Source organism: Trichoplusia ni, chromosome 21 (assembly GCF_003590095.1).
Source record: "Trichoplusia ni isolate ovarian cell line Hi5 chromosome 21, tn1, whole genome shotgun sequence".
Taxonomy (NCBI): domain Eukaryota; kingdom Metazoa; phylum Arthropoda; class Insecta; order Lepidoptera; family Noctuidae; genus Trichoplusia; species Trichoplusia ni.
Window position 1 is genome coordinate 3,556,186 of NC_039498.1, and position 20,808 is coordinate 3,576,993.

At 38.5% G+C, this 20,808-nt stretch overlaps 1 protein-coding gene across 3 annotated transcripts in view; it reads right to left on the reverse strand.

Moving 5' to 3' along the window:
• LOC113504249 overlaps positions 1-20,808 on the reverse strand; it is a 67,403-nt gene that overhangs the window by 16,695 nt on the left and 29,900 nt on the right. For all 3 annotated transcript variants that reach the window (XM_026886450.1, XM_026886452.1, XM_026886451.1), the window contains exons 27-59: positions 19,648-19,775; positions 18,206-18,300; positions 17,682-17,865; positions 17,166-17,282; positions 16,736-16,799; positions 16,275-16,423; positions 15,877-16,048; positions 15,429-15,475; positions 15,054-15,186; positions 14,713-14,810; positions 14,242-14,415; positions 13,934-14,055; positions 13,018-13,147; positions 12,633-12,792; positions 11,822-11,962; positions 11,296-11,406; positions 10,124-10,277; positions 9,523-9,653; positions 8,597-8,687; positions 7,581-7,794; positions 6,925-7,102; positions 6,151-6,311; positions 5,540-5,678; positions 4,928-5,051; positions 4,431-4,540; positions 3,969-4,153; positions 3,312-3,458; positions 2,749-2,953; positions 2,131-2,336; positions 1,888-1,964; positions 1,378-1,562; positions 852-967; positions 320-408 (exon numbers count right to left, since the gene is read on the reverse strand). In XM_026886450.1, coding sequence (XP_026742251.1) covers positions 320-408; positions 852-967; positions 1,378-1,562; positions 1,888-1,964; positions 2,131-2,336; positions 2,749-2,953; positions 3,312-3,458; positions 3,969-4,153; positions 4,431-4,540; positions 4,928-5,051; positions 5,540-5,678; positions 6,151-6,311; positions 6,925-7,102; positions 7,581-7,794; positions 8,597-8,687; positions 9,523-9,653; positions 10,124-10,277; positions 11,296-11,406; positions 11,822-11,962; positions 12,633-12,792; positions 13,018-13,147; positions 13,934-14,055; positions 14,242-14,415; positions 14,713-14,810; positions 15,054-15,186; positions 15,429-15,475; positions 15,877-16,048; positions 16,275-16,423; positions 16,736-16,799; positions 17,166-17,282; positions 17,682-17,865; positions 18,206-18,300; positions 19,648-19,775 — 4,537 coding nt within the window. The remainder of the gene's footprint in view (positions 1-319; positions 409-851; positions 968-1,377; positions 1,563-1,887; positions 1,965-2,130; positions 2,337-2,748; positions 2,954-3,311; positions 3,459-3,968; positions 4,154-4,430; positions 4,541-4,927; positions 5,052-5,539; positions 5,679-6,150; positions 6,312-6,924; positions 7,103-7,580; positions 7,795-8,596; positions 8,688-9,522; positions 9,654-10,123; positions 10,278-11,295; positions 11,407-11,821; positions 11,963-12,632; positions 12,793-13,017; positions 13,148-13,933; positions 14,056-14,241; positions 14,416-14,712; positions 14,811-15,053; positions 15,187-15,428; positions 15,476-15,876; positions 16,049-16,274; positions 16,424-16,735; positions 16,800-17,165; positions 17,283-17,681; positions 17,866-18,205; positions 18,301-19,647; positions 19,776-20,808) is intronic.

Genomic DNA, 20,808 nt, shown 5'->3' on the forward strand with positions numbered 1-20,808 from the left:
GTTTTTGTTATTTATAACCACTCCCGCATTAAGGAATAAAAACTTCGTTTTATAAACATTCAAGTAACAACAAAACTGGGGCCAGTACTCATGGATTATACAAACGCTTACCCACGATATGTCGTGCAATTTGAGTTTGGCTTGGTGACCTCAACCTTTGGGCTAAAATCAATTGTCTATCAGTTTTTTACTAGTTTCGAGAGCAGCCTGATTATTCTGTTCAATTTACGCAAAAATATCGCAAGAAATTCAGTCGATGGATGGAAAGAGAGTCGATGAATGTAAAGCGTTACTGTCTAAGAGGTATATTCAATCTTACCTTTGACCAACCAAGGAACATTCTCTTTCGGGCATTCTTTTAGCGGGATATCTCCGGACCATCCCGTGTCATGAGTCCCAAATTTTATTCTGAAATATAAACATATTATTTCATGATATATAATTGCGATTATTTTACAGAAATTGATGCTATGCTCATTCTTGATCGGTTGTAAGTCTCAAACATTTTAAGAAACTGAACTGGAAATTGTGGATTACCTAGTAAAGTGGGGTACTAATGGGGTACTTCTGGAACCCATCTTGTATCAAGAACATCAAATAACTGCTTACGCTCTCATAAACAAGCTGGACACGAATTCTTCTGAGAATCGGTAAGAACAAAATAAGCTGCCATTGAGAACTCGCATTTTTTCAGTAATTTCTGCACAAATAGTCTTTATAACATTTTTGCGCGTAGAGCTTAGCTGTCTGTCATCATCGATCATGAGAGTGATCTCCTATATTGCATACTATAGGAGGACTAAAGGTTAGTAACGTGATAAGGACAGTGGAGCAATAATTTATCATCTTACTTGAGAACCATGTCGCATTCTGCCCCACAGATGACGCTTCTGCCGACTGTCTCTGACGACAACTCGCCGGAACACACGGTGCGCCATTGCGCTGCGTCACTGCAGTGAGCACGCACCTGCGTGTCAAGAACATTTTGAAACTTATTAGATGAACCATTAACACACAATATAACCATTTGTTTATATTACGTAAAGTACTAATACAATTCGGGTAGTTCGGCAACAAAAGTAGAAGTAAGTATTATAAGTATCTATTAAAGTACTGTATTAATTAAACTATCTCGTGTTATTTTTTCAGAAATTCTCCCGGCAGTAGGTAGCACTTTGTTAATCACATTAATATAAAAGCTAATGTGTGTGAGTGTATTTTTGTGTGTATATGTTTGTTATCTCTCATAGAAGTAAGTCACACCATGGATTTACACAATATGCCACTTTTATCCAACTGCGTTAAAGACTATAACCGACTTCTAGGCGGACGAAGCCACGGGCAAAAGCTCATTTAATAATTGTATTTGTAGTATACCTTGTAGAGCAAGTTGAACCGCAGCATGTTAGCCAGTACGAGCCTGCCGGACAGGTGCATGGAGCGGCGCGCGCCGGTCTCCTCGATCTTGACGTGCACAAACAGGCCCTGGTTGGGGAAGCTCTTGCTGTCCGCTTCGGGACGCTCCAGTCGCAGGCGAGCGAAACCCGCTACAAATGGAATGCCTGGAGGGGATATTTAGTTGTTATCCACTTTCTTAATTACTTATAGAATATTTGCAGATATTTTATAACTTGCTAAAGACAATTCAGTAGGAATATTACATTCGCTCTAAGTTTATATTAATTTCTAATGAAGTTGTGATAAGTATCGACTATTATACTTTTTTTTGTGATCGATTTATTGAATAGATCAATTACTGAAAGGAGAGTAGGAGATAAATATTAAGGAAACACGTAAATTGCCCCGGAAAAAATAACGTAATCGGCAGAAACCTCTCCAAGATTCGTTTTAAATTGCTAAAATACTATTATGCAGTTGTAAACTCACTCGTAGACCAGTGCCAATCTGCGGTCGGTCCAGCGAGGGCAACACGTAGCCTCCTTGGTGCCGTCGGATTGCGCCATCTGTGGTAGAACATTATTCTATAATTATTAAACATTGATTTTACAAAATAACCGTCATCAAGAAAAATCTCCTACTAAAAACTTATGCTTGGCCACAACCTACCTTTTTTTTGTTTCCAATTTCCGAAAAATAACGTAAGATTTAGGACATATAGTCGATACACACCTATACGCAAGCCTGGCTCCTGGACCAAGAGGTACAACCTCGTCGGTCCCCTCTTGGCCTATCCTCAAAGCAGACGCACAGCTGTTGTGTAACCACAACGACACTCGGCCTTCTAAAGACAGCGCCGTCTCCGCCGCTACTACACGCTTCGTCTTCTTTGGTGGGGGCGGCTGGTCCGTATCGTGCGGTGTTAATTCGTTGAGATACTGTAATGATAGTGTATAGTATTGTATGAAAAATAGAGACGAGGGATGTGTAATAACCAATCAAATTTAATTAACAAGAATAATTAAACAATACTTCTGCACCTTTTTTATCATCCTTTTGGATCTTAAGCCTTTCGCTTACATGAGTAGAATACAGTAAGTGTGATTAAATATGGAACCTTACAGAATTTGGACTAATTTATATATCAAGTTACAGAAATAAATTCTGCGTACATTAAAACATAAGTCACTTAAGAATATATGAGAAGGCCTAACACAGTTCTCAATAATGGGTGACCTAGTATATACCTATATAATACAGGGACACAATATTTGAAAATACCCTTTCAGTATTTTTCTTTTATTCAGATATTAATCATAATAATATGAGTAATCTATGATCACTTCTAACCTCTTCCCGCGCTTTGAGCCAGTCTGAAGCCAAGCCCTGCAGCGTCCTGAGCCGCGGCACGTGCAGCGACACGTGTATGCCTGACGTAGTGACTCGTGTTCGCGGGCCGCCCTGCGTCAGGTGGTTCGACGACACGCCGCCCTGCAGACGGAACTGGCCGACCAGCTGTTCCATTGTGCCGGTAGCGCAGTCTACTATGTCACAGCTAGGGAACAAGCATATTGTTGGAGATATAAGTACGGTATGTTGGGGATAGTTCATACCTCAGAACAATTAAAGCGTTAAATAGAAATGACTGAACCCGTCATTCTGACTTAGGATATAATATGACGCTTTGCTTCGTCTATGTTCTAGTATAAGTATCCATAGTTGAATTTCTGCCATGTTACCCGGTGTAACTTGTATCACACAGTACTCATATCTCTTACATTATGTGAAAACATTTTCAACCAGAAATATTTTTTCATTAAATATCCCGTTTTAAACCAGATTTTAAGGAATATGCGGCTAGATATATGATAATGACATATGCCATATGGTAATAGTGACATCACCATACTCACGATAGCATGGTGTCGGTGAGCATCATGAAGCCGGCTGGCGAGCTGGTGTGGACGTGCGCTATAGTGTTCACAGCCATCAGGCTCAGCACGCGGTGACTCCGCATGAGCGGCTTCGACACGTAGTAACCCTCCAAGTAGTTTGTTTGACTGGACAAAAAAAAAGAGTTCAATTTAAAACTATGTCTATAAACTATATGAGTATCAAATCAGATCAAATCATGTATTTCATTTCTTGACAGGCAATTTACAGTAAAATCTTATTATATAATTTAGAGTACCGACTAAACTAGGCCTAATCTGATTTAAAACCTATGTTACAGACAAAGAATTGTGTAATCACAGAGCGGCAGATAGTTATTAAATCCTAATGATAGCTTTGCCCATCAGCCTTTACCATCACCATACTTGGTGGTAAGACCGCAGAACTGTCCAGACAAAGGTCTTCAGTTTGTTTCAAACCCTTACATTGGCAGTTCTAGTGTTGTCATGTTGCGTTTTGGACGACAGCTGGCCGTTGGCCAGACACATGAGATTAAATTTATGTAATGCAGTATCTATTAGTAATCACTGAGCGTTATATTCATGACCCTGGCAAGGTCTTTTCCAACAGTTTCTTAATTTACTTATGGCTTTTGTGTCATTTTGTGATTGTCTTACTTTGGCAAGTGCGGCAATGTATTGTGCACGTGAATCTGCAGTTGCGCAAGTCGGGCTATGATCTTGGTGCGCGGGAGCAGGCGCGGGGCGAAGTATGAGTCGACGCGCAACACGCCCGCCAGATGTTCCGCCGTTACTTTCTTCACTGGGAGAGACTTCTCGCGCTCTGGCTCGTGATCGATAAACTGGAGAAAACATAATTTAATAAAATATATTCGAGCCTTCTTTAAAATGGAATCGAATGAAATGAAAGATGGAATCGATATCCCCTTGGTCCTTACAGATTAGATGTGTAAGATTTTAGACTTTTTGTTAGAAATTGGGCTGGCAATAATTAACTTCCACCAAATAGATTACCGGAAGCTTAAAAGTTATATTTATAGCTTACAATAATGAACCTATTTAAGGAAAGCATTAGATACTCCGACAGCAGAAATAAAATAAAAATAAATAGGTACTTACTAAGGGATCCGAGCCAGGAGCGAACTTGTTGATATTAAACTCATATGGCAATTTTACCGGCTCCCTGTCAGACACTGCACGGAAGCGCCACATGGTCGCGAAAATTGAGTCTGTAAGAGGACAACGATCGGTCTCACCTTGCATAATAATATGTTAGATAAAGAGAGATGTTATGTAGTTATGCAGATGCTCCCTGGTTTATTGTCTTGAAATCCACAAGAACATCAATTAAAAGTAAATATGTCACGGACTCGCGCCACTAAGAGCTTAACAACGTTGTTTAATCTGGATATTTATTTTTAAAATTTGTTGTTTAGAGGCAACAGAATTGCATCATCTGTAAAAAAATCTTAACTTAACTTGTATTTTTTAATAAGATGACGATACAGTCTGGTTACAGTTAGTTACAGCGAGCCTTGAAATATGGTTCCGCTTGTACCCTTTAGGTAAGAAGAATCCTAAGAAGACCTAATACTAACTTTAGTTTCAGTAGTTACCTGGTGGAGGAATATATAGATTCAGTTCCCTGGGTTCACTGATAGGTATCTTAAAGTAGGTATGAGGTTCCCACTTCCCGAGCAACATGACGTATAACTCCAACACGCAGTCTATTTCTTGTTCCTGAACATAAAACAAAGTGTGTTTCATCAGTAGTATAAGTTAACAAAGACAGATATTTAATAACAGCTTAGGTTCGAGAGCCTATGATCTAACAAAATTATAACATTCGGAAAAAAGTATGCTCACTAACTGCGTAACTAGTATTTTGATGAACATTATCAAATTTTATAAGTCACAAGAACTTCTTTTCCGTAACGTATCTTTAACCCTATTTATGATAATATCCTGTCCCAAGAGTTATTACGACCAATTGGGTCAATCTCTTACAACACCTCCACTTAGGTACGTACCAATATAAATATTATAGATATTATCTCCCTTTCGCGAGGCAAAGACTTCACCTATCCAGTTAAGGTATAAATTACAAAGGATTTGCTGTCCTTTCAGTCAGCCATTAATATCAGTCTGTTAATGCTGTATTTTTCTCCACATGGGCTATCCCTACAAGATTCATAATACTTTACTTATTATTATAGTAATATTGGTACCTGTCCAAGCAGCGGGAAGGCGACCACCCGTGTGATGGCTCTCGGATGCGGGTACCGCCACGACACCGTGGCGCCGTGCAACATCACCTGATACGCCATCGGCAGCTGGCCCCCACTCAAGATCTTGAAAGCGCCGCTCCTATTCGGAGTTAAATAGAACTAGGTAACTGTGATGATTGGAACTATATATACAAAACTGCGACGTGTGGGATAGTTTACATTAGCACGAACTTTCAAATTACTAAAGTCAAATAAGATATTCTTATCATTCATAATGTTTACTTTACTTTAAAGCACAGTGATAGTTTAAACGAAAAGAAATGTAATTTTCAAAAACACAGCGCCACCTAGTCTCAAGCGCATCTAGTCTCACTCTAAACAAAGCTTATATCATTTATTCATGTCTAGAAAGTCTAGAAACACACATTATATAGACAAAATACACCCAGATCTAACAAATGTGCTCATCATACAAAAATTTACCCTTAGTGGAAATGGAACACGACCTCTGGTATAGCAGGCAGGGCCACTAACCACTAGACCGATAAGCCAGTAAAAAGATCTTAAATTGATATTTCTATTAGCTCAATTTAAGAACGGTTGACAATTACCTGAGATCGTCTTTGTAGAAGTGATCGTCGGGGTCGCGTTCTATGGACATCGTAGACAGCCGCGATTCGGATCGAGGCTTCGGTATGTTCTTCGTAGGGCTTGGTTTGGGATGGTGGACTTGTTGGATTTTCTCCGAGCTGGTTTCTACAACCGGCGGTGGCTAGAGGCAAAGGTTTTCAAGTCAATTGATAGAAGAGCATTTTAGGGCGTTGTTACTTGTAAACTAAGCGTAAGAATGCGTATGCTACGTGGCCAATGTGAATTGTTGTTGGTTTCATTAGTAGTTCCATTAAATACTATAATGTGGCAAATCAAAGCAAATATTTGTACTCTTTGTTGACATCGCTATTATTCTCGCCATACTCAGACATCATCAGATAGGAAGGTATGGAAGAAATGACATGTTGCGCCGACCCAAATAATATAATTGGGATAAGGGCAGGGGAATGATGATGACCATACTCAGACATCATTAATATGAAACTGATAAAAAAAATAGAATAGTTCGATTTGTAAGAAACGAAACACCTTTTTTCAAGTCAATAGAACATCAAAATCAAAAGTCATTTATTCAAATTAGTTTACTAAGTAGGACTTTTTGAAGGTCAGATTACATTGGACAGCACCCATTTTCGCGTAGCCTTCACCGCGTCCTAAGAAATCAAGACATGAGGGTTCTTATACCCAAAAAGTGACCAGACAGCTAAGGCACTATTAAGTATGTGATCTGAACCAAGGAAGAAATGATTCAATAATGATGTTGTATTCAGTACCTGCGTCTCGAACACGTCATGGATGACTTTCTTGATCCGGTCGGCGGCTATGATGTCGGCGGGGCGCAGGTCGAAGATGACGCGGTCGAACTCTACGCCGATGTCGATGGACGGCTCGTGCGCCGACACGCCGCCTTCAACTCGCCGCCAAGCTTCCCACGACGCTTCCATTTCCATGCTGTCAGTGTACAAGTCAAGCTTACTGTTTAAGAACTTATTTTAAAATGCAGAAGTGTATCCACTAAGTTATAAAGAAACCGTAACACAAAACAGAAACAAAACTTAGTTTTAACATTTTAACTCACATATTGAGCAACACGTGCTCTATGCTTCTTAGTAGCTGTGGGCTTAGAAGTAGTTCAATATTGATTATATATTCAGTTTATAAAAAATTATGTACTGAAATGGATTCATAGCTATTGAATCTAACATTTTTGTAATTAACACTACATTTGAAAGTAATCAAAATCGACAAAAAATATTTACATGATTTAAATCCTAATATTTTATTACCTCAGAAAGAAGAGCATTTACTTCATCTTAACGCTCAGGTTAACAAAGAAACGCATACCGACATACACGGGCACGCAGTTCATCACAGCTGTATAGACGAAAACACAAAGCATCTATAAAACCAAGTTACGTAAGCCACTAACCCGAGCATCAGCGGCTGCATAACGACGTGCCTCCTGTCCCCGGGCGGGCCGCACGCGACCAGCAGCGCGGTGATCAGCGACCGCGCGTTCACCTTGGCGGGCCGGGCCGTCGCCGACACCTGCAGCGACGCACTGTCCCACCCGACAGTGCCTTCTGAACCGCATACACCTATCTGACTGGTGTTGATCGTTATGCTCTCGATGCCTTGGTGTACTGTAAATAAGAAATTATTATTTAGGTCCATCACATGTATCCCTACTAATATAAATGCAAAAGTAACTCTGTCTGTCTGTCTGTTACGCTTTCACGTCTAAACCACTGGTTTTAATGAAATTTGGTACAGAGATAAAATAAAAAAAGAGTTGACCTTTGAGAAAGAACATAGGATAGTTTTTATCCCGGACTTTTGAAAAGTTCGCTTGGAAACGCGATATAACCGATCTCGACGCGGGCGAAGCCGCGAGCGAAAAGCTAGTTACAAATAAAACTATAAGTGTCCACTGCTGGACTTAGGCATGAAAACTCAGAAATCCGAAAATCGGAAATCAATTAATTCTAAACAGGTACATAATAAATAAGAGGATATTATATAACAAAACAGAGTGAAAGTATTTACAATAACGTTGTTGCATTAATATTAGATTCCTTGTACATTCTGCCATTATGGCATGCTAATATTGATGTATTTTATCATCTAGCACAAATCAATTTTAGATACGATTATAATAGTTTTAATTTTCCCGTGTGCTCGCCATGCCATATGTGAGACCATTGCCAGACATTCCATTAAATTGTGTCACTGTTCAAACCATAATCAAATTTATGACTAAAGCGTGCACTCCGTAAACTAAATGATTCGTTTCATTAATAAATTGTGGCCTAAATGTTTGGCAATTTATAAAACAACAATACACAGGGATGTGTAGTGATCCTTATGACATACTGTCTTTAACAGTGTTAGCATCATATATAAATATAGGCACATACCTATATAATGTTTCATCTAGATACTTACAGAATGCCGTTCGTAACTTGTACAAGGGAGGCCGGTGATGATGATGCCCTACATGTTCGCCGTGTTTGTGATGTCCCAGTTGTCTTCTTACCTGTAATAAAGTATTACTAATAATTCAACCAACCTTTTTATTTATTAATCCAGAACGTTAATTTAACGTAACTTAAACTTAAAGCGAAAAATAACCCTATTATTGGAATAACAAAACACAATTATTAGCTGTAATACACATGAAGGTGGTACCAAGAGAGTAGGTATTAGTGGTACTAGGAGAGCAGACATCAGTTGTAAATGAAGGTGTACCAGAAGAGCAGGTAACATACACGAGAGTGGTATCAGGATTTCGATCTTTCAGAGACGTGATCTGCCGGGTCAGATAATCATAATCATCGCTTAGGAGCATCAAAGCGGATTGTCTATAACATATTGTAAAATACAGTCTGTGCCAGCAAAAAAAAAAAGTTTATTTGCATCACATTCAAAACGCTCAACAAATTCTGACAAGGGGTATGTATCATGGTCACGGGAGCGGTTCTGAGTCAAGGGAAGAAAATGCCGCGATAAGGAATATACATATGATATACATGCATATATACATACATACATGTTGACAATATTTTTTTCCAGTAATGACATTTGTCAAAGAATAATTTCTGATAAAATTGTTGACAACAGTCCATTAAAAATATAGACAGTTTACTTGTGTAGGAAGAAACAACAGAGCGTCTGATAAGCCGCCTGGGATAACAAGATGAACATGAGTATAGATTAGATTAGATTAGATTAGATTAGAATATTCTTTATTGTACACCATGGAATTACAGCAGTGATTCTTAATACATACAATGTTAGGGTACAATGGCGGTCTTATCGCTAAAAGCGATATCTTCCAGACAACCTTTGGATACATAGATCTCGATACTTACAAGTCTAATTATACCCTTAAGTCTCTTCAGACGGTCTGAGCACACTTCGAGCTGGACGGGTCTCTCGATGTCCAGTCGGATGGTCCCCCGAGCGCCTGCTATCGACGGGTTGGACGACGCGTGGGTACTGTCTGTTAATATAAGTGATTGAAAAACATATATCTATTCTTAATAGTATCTCAAAAATGCTTAAAAACTTCCATGTAAGTTATATCTGTCCTTATACCAGGACCATATTGAGCTATCAAGTATGGAACGCCAAAAGTTGAATACCCTTAGCAGATACAGTACGACCGCCGACCGACTTTAAGTCGAACGGCAAGTTGCTATTGTTAAGTTTGAATAAAGCAAATTTTATTACAATATAAAAATAAACTAAATACCCACGTTAAATGTCACTCTATTCAAATTTTATCAAAATCGATCGAGTCATTTTTATAGTTGTAAATTGCATTGTCATAGGGTTTGAAGCTACCCTGAAAATTTCAGCCTGCTAGCTTATCTTATCGGGAAGTGTCTCAGAATTGAGTTGCCAAAATTCAAACGGAACGAATACAAGAGAGTGAGTGTATAAAAACGTGGGAAAAATAAAACTACTTACATGTAATAGGTGCTACGATCTTCAGGGAAGCGAGTGCTGGCAATATGTCGCTGACGGGATCAGGCACGCCTGTAGCAGTGGACAACAGTGCCGCTTTCCAATGACCCTCCATCCGGCCCATACCCAGGCCCACCCATGCGTCGAACAGAGAATACTGTAAAGAGGTCCATCATATTTTGTTATTATATGCAATTGAGCCGTCAGCCGCATGGAGGGTAACCGCTGGGCAAAAGTCACCACACTATAGGAGCCAGCGGATGGACGGCGACGCCGTGGGCGACCTAGGAAGCGGTGGAGAGACGACCTTAACGCTTACTGCGCAGGCTAGTTGCATGCGGCCCAGTAAAGATCGTGAAAGGATTTGGGGGAGGCCTTAGCCCAGCAGTGGGACACAACGGGCTAGGAAAAAAATAAATATGCAATTAGTTACCAAATTTCTCGTATTGAACGGCCAACATGCTGATTTTGTATGAATGTTTCTAAAACTCTCTCATCGACTTACGTAAAGGCACGAAATGCAAAAATATATATACTTCATTTATTATAGCATTAGACAGAAGTTAAAAAGGGTTCTTTTTAAGACACACTTTGCAGCAAAAATACATAAAAACATATTAAAGTTGTGATTTACGCCGAATTTATTACACATCTATATATATATCCGTTCGAACAAATCACTGTAATTATTTCGATACTTAACCTTATAAAATTAAGTGACTTTCATTTAAATATATTAATTCAGCCATATTAAAATTCCAGTGTCAATGCTAAAAACTTAAAAGAAGCAGCGATGCACAATACCCGGAAAGTTTTTCCCTTCAGTATAATCCTACCAAATCTAAGAGGTCACCTAATCCTTTCATAAGTTGTGACAGAAGGGATTTTCTCATTTTGTCGGTTTATGTCATTTGAAGTTATATGTCACAAAAGTATCTATCTGTGTCATTCACTTGTGAATACTGCATCCTGTTCGTTGTTATTGCCAAGTTTTCGTGATTTTGTTGTTATTTTTTACTGTTTATTTATTGTTTTCTTATCGTTATTAGTGTTTTTATTGGGTTGTTGTTTTGTTTTGTAATTAAACATAGAAATAAAATGTTTCGCACTCCGGCTTCTACGAGCCTCTTTTTTCTAATTTTATAATAAATGAAGTATAGGAATAGTCAACTTACTTGTAAGCTTCTTTGTGTCTTTTTCCTCCAGAAGTAAAGATTCGGCTGTTGTAAGGTGACGTGGATCAGTGGCACGTTGCCCTCGCATTTTCTCGCTTGTTGAGTCAATGTCTACGTGTAACAAATAAAATATTATGTTTATTACTTCTTCATACAACTGTAAACACACAAACGACTCTTCCAAGTGACTATTCAGCTGATGTCAAATTATATTCATGAGATATACGCAAAAGTATTGACACAGAAATTACATGAGGTCATTTCGACTTCCAAAAAATCATTGCTTTTGCCCAAAAGGCTGAACACCCAGGCGAGTTGATCGACAAGAGTAATGGAGAACAGAGGCAGGCTTAACAACATAAAGTATCAGTATTAAATGATGCAACGGTTTGCTCAAGCATACTTGAGTGTTTTCGGACGCAACGGGGGCCTCAAATACGAGCTGACGAAGCTGCGGGGTCGCGATTCGTCGTGACATCCTCACGATAGTTACTATAAAAATAAAGTATGAATGTAGCAGTCTTACAGGAATCTCCAGGAGCGTATGAGCCAGGTCCGCTTCGCGCACCAGCTCAGTGAGACTGCGGCTGCCGCCTGCCGACAGCGAGTCTGTCTCCGCCTTCACGTTATGTGCGATCTTATCTTCCTCTGGACGTTCTTCTTTCACCTGATACGTAAACATTGTTTTAGTATGTGATGGAAAAGTTTTTGTATTTAAATTTATCTATGTGTTTTAGTAGAAATTTTTTAAATTTATTTTGTGGGGATATGAACCGTGTTCATCTGAAGGTACTACGTCAGGATGACAACGTTGATACCTCAACATTTACCATCAAAGCTCGCTACACTGAGGGTTCCTTAAGAAGATATGTTGAAATATGGTCATTCATTTAATTGACTTTTTGGTATCTATTCATTGGTATTCATCAACAGCAAGATTGAAAACAGTGGCAACTGACCACTTTACTTTGAATGGTTAGCTGATGTACTGGCATTTCTGGCGACTGACACCTCAGCATGCAGGTTAATGGACAAATAGTAACTATGTGCGTGTATGCGTTCGTTTACTAGGGGACGGAGATAGCGTATGTCGCTCATTGTCGTAACTACGCATGAGTTTATTTGGCCCGAAACACATGTCCGTCATTGCAACTCCTGTAATCCAGTATCTACAATGAAACCAACGAAAATCACCGAAATACTTAAGTCCGGTGTGTCCCAGGAGAAAAAAAATAACTGCTATGGAACCCGCAACGAAATTAAACAGAAATAAGTAAAAAGGAGGAATAAGAAAAAAATGTTCCACTTCGTAACAACGTATGAGTTGTAGTACTAACCGGTCCTCTTTGTTGCGGGGCTTCGATTATATCCTCGGCGGGTTCTACGTGCGGCATCCGCAGCGGAATGATCTCCGGCGTGTCGTCGTCCGCCACGTACAGGGACAGCTCGATCATTCCCATCGTTACGTACACCTCCAGGAATTCCGAGGGATTCACTCTGTAAATGTCGTAATTGCAGTTTTATTCAAGCAAAAATGTAAGTTGTTGGGGCAGTGAATTTAATTGCATACAAATAAAGATAACGTGTAGGTTTAATTTATTATTTTATATTAGCTTTGTGCCTACGAAAAAAACCATTAATAAGTAAAATGACACAAATATAGGATCATGCAGACGTCGTTATATAGACAAGTGTTTTTTTTTTAGTACTTCTTGGACTTACGTTTGTTCCGCAAAAACTACGCCGAAACTCTTCTTGCCAGACACGCTCTCCGATACTTTTACTTTGGATGAGGAAGACGTGCCGGTCTCGATACCAGAGTCCGTACTCTGTGTGAAGTGCTGATGGGTTTCTGAGGATAAAATTCAATTACATATATGATTATACTAAAACATAATTTATGAGATGAGTCAATCTAGACTAAATTTAGGGCTATTGTTGCTTCTCTTTTAACTTGAATTTAGTAAAGTGGTCCATGACACGACCCGACGGGGATATTTTTTTTTCAAAGGCGATACTTTGTGGCCTCAATCTAGCTTCATTATAAAACCTTGGGTCTAACCGAGGAGGTAATAAGTTGGTCTTTACAGAGAACTATATCGAAATCCATCAAACCTAGAAAGGTTCGATGGATTTCGATCTAGAGAAACGTGGGTACATTGGATTGCTCTAAAAAAGCTCCGAAAAAAGCTCCAAACTATACAACAAAATAGTGTTCTAGTGTGGAAAGTCTATATTATGATAATTTTTTTGATCTTGGTCTGTCTAAGCCTTGGGGAAAGCGCATAGACGAATACAGAATAGAGAACGATCAGAAGCCACGGTTTTTAGAGCAGCAGCAAGGCAGAAATATTTTGCTCAGGCTTTGTTGTGGTCGGCTACTGAGGTTCAGGGGATTCAGCAAAATATCATTATATGGAGCGACTGAATATCTTCTCGAACGGTTCAGCAGAGATAGCAACGTATTGCTATACACCGACGCAAAAACGCGGATGACGTAGCACGGAGGTTCAGATTTAAGTCAGTAAGAGCCTGACACTACTAATTTCTTCCCCTGATAGAGTGGGTGTCTATGAGGATTCATAAGCCTTACCGAAAGAAGGTTAAAAAGATAAGAATAAATAATAATAAACAATACCTTCCACTTCTATGAGAGTTGCTTCGCTGGGCGAGACGTAATCATCGAGGTGCTTCGCAAGTACAGAGGCATACGGACACACGTCTTGACTGTCGACCGATTGTAAATTTACTTCTCGAAGGCTACAATGAAGGGAAATTAGGGTTAATACATTTGAGTATTCATGTTAACTAGAAACAAATTGAGATATTTAAATAAAATCTCGGTAACTGTGAATTTAACTCTTGCCTTTGATGCCTCAAAGGGTAACAATATAAATCATACGATTGTTCGACTTACGAAGAATAATCAATACTGCAAACAAATACCTTTCTCGCGCCGAAACCGCCACAAACTCAGCATGCATATGCTTGATGAGGAGTAGATGAGCCAAACTCAGTTCTATGGCGCAGTCTGATACTAGATTTAACTCCACAGCCGGGCCACACGTTAGGCTGTTGCCTGTGTATAGAGCTGGGGCTAACACGCAGCATAGGTCCACACTGAAAGGGTGAAAAATAATGTCAGTCTTTTAAATTAATGTCAACTTTTTTGGACGTCCGTCTGACTAAACAGTTCTATTTTGTCAAATACCGTAATACACACGGTGCTGTTCGCACATTCTGTTCAGTGTAGGCAGAAGCACGTTAGAAATAAAAAAACGGTATCTATGAACTATTTATTTAATTTAACAACAATCGAATTAAATTACGGAAAACGTCCTGCTATTGTTCCAATAATTATGTGTTAATTTTCACAATATTTAAGGATAATTATGTAAGCTGTATAATGATACTTACGTGTGGAGAATAGGAGTGATGGTCGGCTTTATGACGCGTCGGGACCATTTTAAGGCAGGATTTTCGCTTGTCGTCCCTTTGGAGTATTCGCTACTTTCCTGTTTTCATGACATTGTATATTTTATTTATTGCATTTCTCAAAATTATAGAAAATCACGTCTATTCAATTCAACATTTTTGTGCAAATATATCGATTGTTCTTTTTATTAGCAACATTTTTATTCCTAACTTAGATGATATTCCAATTTCACTTTAAGTCTCGATACTTTACTTTTCCTTAATAAATAATCACTTAGTTAAATACAGGAATTTCGATGATTAATGTACGATGATAATGTTACCTCGGATGCGATGAGCTGTTTGAACTGAACGGACTGGATCGCCACTTGGTTAATGAGGATCTCGTACTGACGCCCCTCGTACCCGCCGGCAGCCGGGACCCAGCCGCTGTCCAGTCCAGTGTTCACCGCACGCCTGTCATCCACAACAATGGATAACTTTGTTAACACAATATAAGTTGAGTGAAGGTATCTTAAGGGAAGTTAATTCGAGAGGAAACTTCTCCAAACAAAAAGGTAAAACAAGGGAAGAAGGTCGACGCTAAGTCAATACAAATCTATACATTAGTTTGTTCTTGATAATTTAAAAGCAACCTTAATTGAATACCTTACGATCGAATAAAGAAAACCTGAGTAAAAACTGTGTATTATACGCACCGACAAATTGGATTATCTGGATGTGGATTTAAGTTCACTTTCCCGATCTACAAAAAACAATTAAACAAATAATTACACAAATAACCTAAAATGTTTAGGTACAGGTTCACAAATTGCATGATTGACTACCTTTACCACCTAAGAACTTGTGGAAAGCAATAAAGTATTTGAGCATTAAGGGCTAAGGCCGAAGACTGGCTCCATTTCAATGGAAAAGCAGCCTTAAAGAAACTCCATATAAGATTTTTTCTCGCGTCCGCGTTTAAACTGTATGTGTTATAGTGGCTTATAGAGTAACTTCCATGAAACTAAGATGTTTATAAGTACGCGTCATTCGGCGGCAGAAAATGAATCGGAACCACACGCAAGTCCTTTTTGCATTTGCAATAAAACACTAGCAACCACGTTTGTATCAGCATTTATCCACAAGACATAAAATGATACTCACAGTTAATATAAAAGCGTCGTCTTCTTCCTTGTAATCTTCTCTTCTCTCTTGTCTTTTCTCTCTACTCCTATCTCCTCTTTTGTCTCTCATACCTTGTACTTCGCCGGTCAAGAGCATACGAATACCGCCGGCGTTCACGTAACAAAATGGCCATTGCCATGACGATGATGGTCTAGAAATTACCAAGTTTATAATAACGCTAAGTACATATACCTGCCAGGAGTTCCTGAATAACAAGTGACGTCATTATTGTACCAAAGAGGGGATAACAATTGTCTTAGTTGATTGGTTGGTCGAAAAGAATTGCAAGTTACTGTAGTACCAAAAAGATGCTTGAGATATAAGATATTTTTAAAGCCTTAAGCAATGAAGTAAGAACATTAAAAGTAATACTTTACCTATGTTCTATTTTGTTTTTCAACGGACAAAACGCCCGAGGCACCATCTCATTGATGAGCGAGACTACGTTTTCCAGGATGACTGGTTGCACGACAACTTCTAACGGCGCCAGCGTCGCGTACACCTCCCACATGCTGTCGTCCGAGCTCTGTGTCAAATAAAAAAACATGATCTCATTGTCGATCACTGGTGGTCAAAGTTATTTCTTTCAGAATAATACTAGAGTCAATGTGTTTCAGTAAAAAAACATGCAAAGTAATCTATCTTTTTCCAGGAAATACCCAACAACAGGAAAGTTTTATAACGTTATTGTATTTCTTCTACTATAGTTAGCACATAAGTACTTTCATAAGAACTAAAACTAAAAAGTATTAAACTCTCAGTTAACAGACTGTTTAGAGCATTTGTTTTCGAAATCAAATCAATTTTTGCTATCGATTAATTAATTAAATAAACGTACTGAATTCTGTTCCAGCAACTTCGGATGTAGTTCCTCTTTCCAGCTTTCAGGCAAATTAGATATTCTGTAAACAAACGAATGTTCTTATGTCTCTGTCAAAATACGCAGTAACCGTTGTTCCGCAAAAGTAAGAGTACGATGTGATTTTCTTTGATTAGAAAACTTGTTTCTGATCATCAGTTTTCGTCACACGGTCAATGGAATATTATTGAGTTATTATTGTCAGTAGAAGTGACTCCAGCCGTCTGTATGTATGTTAAGGTAAGCTATTTCGAGATATGCTAACGGGGGAGTCCGGGGTTTAGGCGTTCATGGCTAAACTACTTCACTGATACGGATAGATGCTCCTTGAAAAGATAGGTAACAATAGTTATGCACGCCAACGAAATATATGAGTTGTAGGAAAAGTAAAGTATTGGTAACAACGTACTGCGCTTGCGTGACGGTGATTAATAAGAAATGATTATCTTCTTTAGCGTCGTCCGGCTCCCTGGCCTCCAGTACTCGGCCGCTCATAACGCCAGCAGACCAATCATCAACGCCGCTTCTGAAATAGAAACCAGTACAATAATAATACTTTTTAAAGTTCTGGAACAAGGCCTATGTATGTTGGAGATGTGTCCTTGTGCAAGCCTTTTAAAAGCACAGGGTTATGAAGTTATCCCGTGAATTAAAAAATTGAGTTGAAATTGACAACGACACGAGAAAATACTTATGGAAGGGTTGCATTTTTGAATTGGAAAAAAATTGTCAATGGAACGCCTCCGAGCGAGGTAACGCCGCATTTTTTCGTGCGTGCATCGAGCCGCCTCATCCGTCAGCCGTCACGTAAAGAAGAGATACCAATAATACTTGACAAGTATAATACAAGACAGTGCTAGAAAGGGAATGTATCAAATAACTGTGAACAATTATACTTATTCGTTCCCTGTCAATACATACTTACCGTTCATAATGTTTGACAGTGGCTGAAGCTACTTTGATTTTGAGCTGGTTGTACTGCGTCTGAATGTCAACGGTCACTATAATGTCGTCGATGTCGAAGGCGAGCTTGACAACCTTCGAGGCTATCACCAGCGTCGCGTGGCTCACCACCCATTGGAACCATACCGATGTCTTCAGAGTTTTCTCTGGTGGAAGATAGGTAGCAATTATCATCATTAGTACGTTATAACCATACAAAAAATACAAAAATACGGTTAACTTTTTAGGAAACCCGAACTCGGAATGGGAAATATGATTAACTCTAAAGTACCTACGACTTTATCTCTTACTCAAGAGAACATCCAAACTGAAAGGAACGTTTTAGGGATCAAAAAATCGATTCGGCAAACAAAACGCAAAGCGTCTGTTTCGTACCAGTTTTTAGACCGCCCTCGAAAATAATGTTTCAAAAGTAGTTACGTCGAGAAAATACTCTAATCTGCCAGCTTTGAGTAATTTACAAAAGTAAGAAAAAAAAGGACATACCACGTCCTGTGATCGACCGATCAAAGATCGATATCAATTCGGAGTGATCGCTGTTGTCCGAAGGTGTTGCATCTTCATCTACTTCATCCACTGATCTGCAATATCAATTTAATGTTTTTGCTAAGTGCCTATGCAATTACGGACTGGTATTTCCTGTTCTTTGGAAATAAAATTACTGTCAAGTATTTGTGTGTGTGTCAAAAAAAGCGTTAAGGAATAAACCTCCCAGACTCAGACAGAAAAAGTATTCGAGGACGAACAAATGCTTCTCCTACGCGGGGATCGAACACGTGACACGTCGCGCTCAGTGCGTTCGGTGCTATGTATATGTAAATAACAGATATTCGGAGCAAACATTACTTCAGAAAATCAATGTTTTGATGTGAAGTACCATCAAATGGGTCAATAATAATTAAGCGTACTAAAACACAATAGAGAACAAGATACTTGAGTAAACTGTCACAACAGATAACGTATTATTTCATAATATTACTTAAGAGACTAAATGTTCTAAATTACCTCTCCATTGTAATTTAATTAAGTGCAATTATATGAAATGTCATAAAATACATTTACAATATGAACACAGGATTCTATTTACATAAATTTATCATTTTAATGTATCTTACGTAACCACGCACGGCTCGAACTGGGTTAATCAGTTCTGATGAATTGTTCGTGTGGTGACATTAATTGCACATTTTGAGGGATCATTGTGAATCGCATGGGAGTCGCGTGCGCGCCGGTCGTCGACACGGGCCATTACTATAATACACGCACCACTACGTCAAATATATTAATTGGTCCACACAAGTGTTCATATTGGACTAATTATTTTCAAACATGTTGCAGTACTTTTGTTATTGTATGCATTCCAATTCTAATCCAAATAAACGGTCCGCCAGTAGATTACCAATTTAGCTCGTCCAAAGGTGATAATTTGTTATAGAGTCATCGTTCCAACAAATATTTATTATTGACATATTATAATCTGTTTAACGTGCCACTTCTGGGCATATAATAGGCAAGGTTTAAGTATTAATCACGTTAGTTTGTTGCAAGTTAGTGATATCTCGATACAACAAAAAAAATGGGGCCCTGGAATTAAACCTTGTCTCCGCAAAATGGCCAAACCTACAAGTCCACGGATTAATTGCCTGGGCTATGCATAACTATGCAAGTTTATGCTTATGTACGCCATCACAACATTCAAATAAAATTAGCATTTCATTCACTGTCGTTTATGTCTCTTTGTCTTCTTTTCGCTTTACATGTTTAAGAAGGACAGAGAACAACAAAAGATGACGCAAAAATCCAGATTTACAGGTTATCTTAATGTCTAGTGTTCTTCGCAAAGTATGAAAAATATATATCCAGTGTAAAAGTTTTGTAAATCTGGCAATCGATTTCTGTTGCCGACTCTACTAGAAAAGATTGCATACCTTACAAGTGACCGAATTGACGAGCCTGTCGAGGCGGGGACCGTTTGTTTCGGCATGGGGGTGGAAGAGTCTTTTAGGAGAGTGAGTATGTGACTGAAGCAGTGCACTGCAGCCATCACAGTGTGGAGCTGAAAAAAACGAAAACACGTAAAATAACTGCTTTTTTTAACAAGATGGGTATTGAATTTAAATGTACATGTTTATTATATGAACCAGCTAGATATATGTATTTTTGATTCGTCGTACATACTTTCTGTTTTTGCTACAATAAGGTTTGATAGTACTGGCGCCTAACTACTCATTTGATTTGCATAATAGATACGAATATTTCCCTCTTTTTGATCAGACTACAAAAGGCTTTGTACTCAACTGATATAGTAAGGAATTTGCTCACCTTTCTCGTCCTATAATTAATGATTGATTGATTGATAAACAATATTGTTATTGTTTTGTCATTTTTTTGGTGATGTACAATGTAAAAGGAAAATTAACAAAAGTTCTCAATAATTCATAAAAAAGTACATTTATTTTCCCTTTTTCTAAGACTAACTGATATTTGCTTTTAAGATATATTATTTTTACAATTCACCAAATTAATTTCATTAATTTAATTATTTTCATATTAAGTCACCTACGAGTACTTCTACCGACCACATCCACAAAACAAAGTGACCTTAAACATCTACATAGTCCACACGTTACATACTCAAATCTCACGTTTCCAATTTACGATCAACTCAATACTAAACATATAAACTGTCAACTGACACAACAAAATAATATAAAAAATGTAAGCATAACTAATTTTACAATTAAAGAGCTAGCGAAAGGCATTAAAAATGTCATATTTCTCGTGGGTTAGTTGTTAGATACATCGCCTTGTAGCTGGAAACATACAAAGGGACAATGCATTAGAATACGACGCACATTAGCGATAACTGTTCAAAGTAACACGTGTCTATTAAATTGGCATAATAATCAGCAGAGTACCTCGAATATAATCGGTCATTCACCGGGGTTCAAGTGTTCCGATAAGGAAGGCAAGTGTAAAACAACCATAAGCTCGATACTAAGCGGGCTGCGCTCAGACGGACTTGCCAACTGCAAACGAAACACATTTTGTTGTACATAACAGTTACCAGTTAGAGTTACCACTTGCCT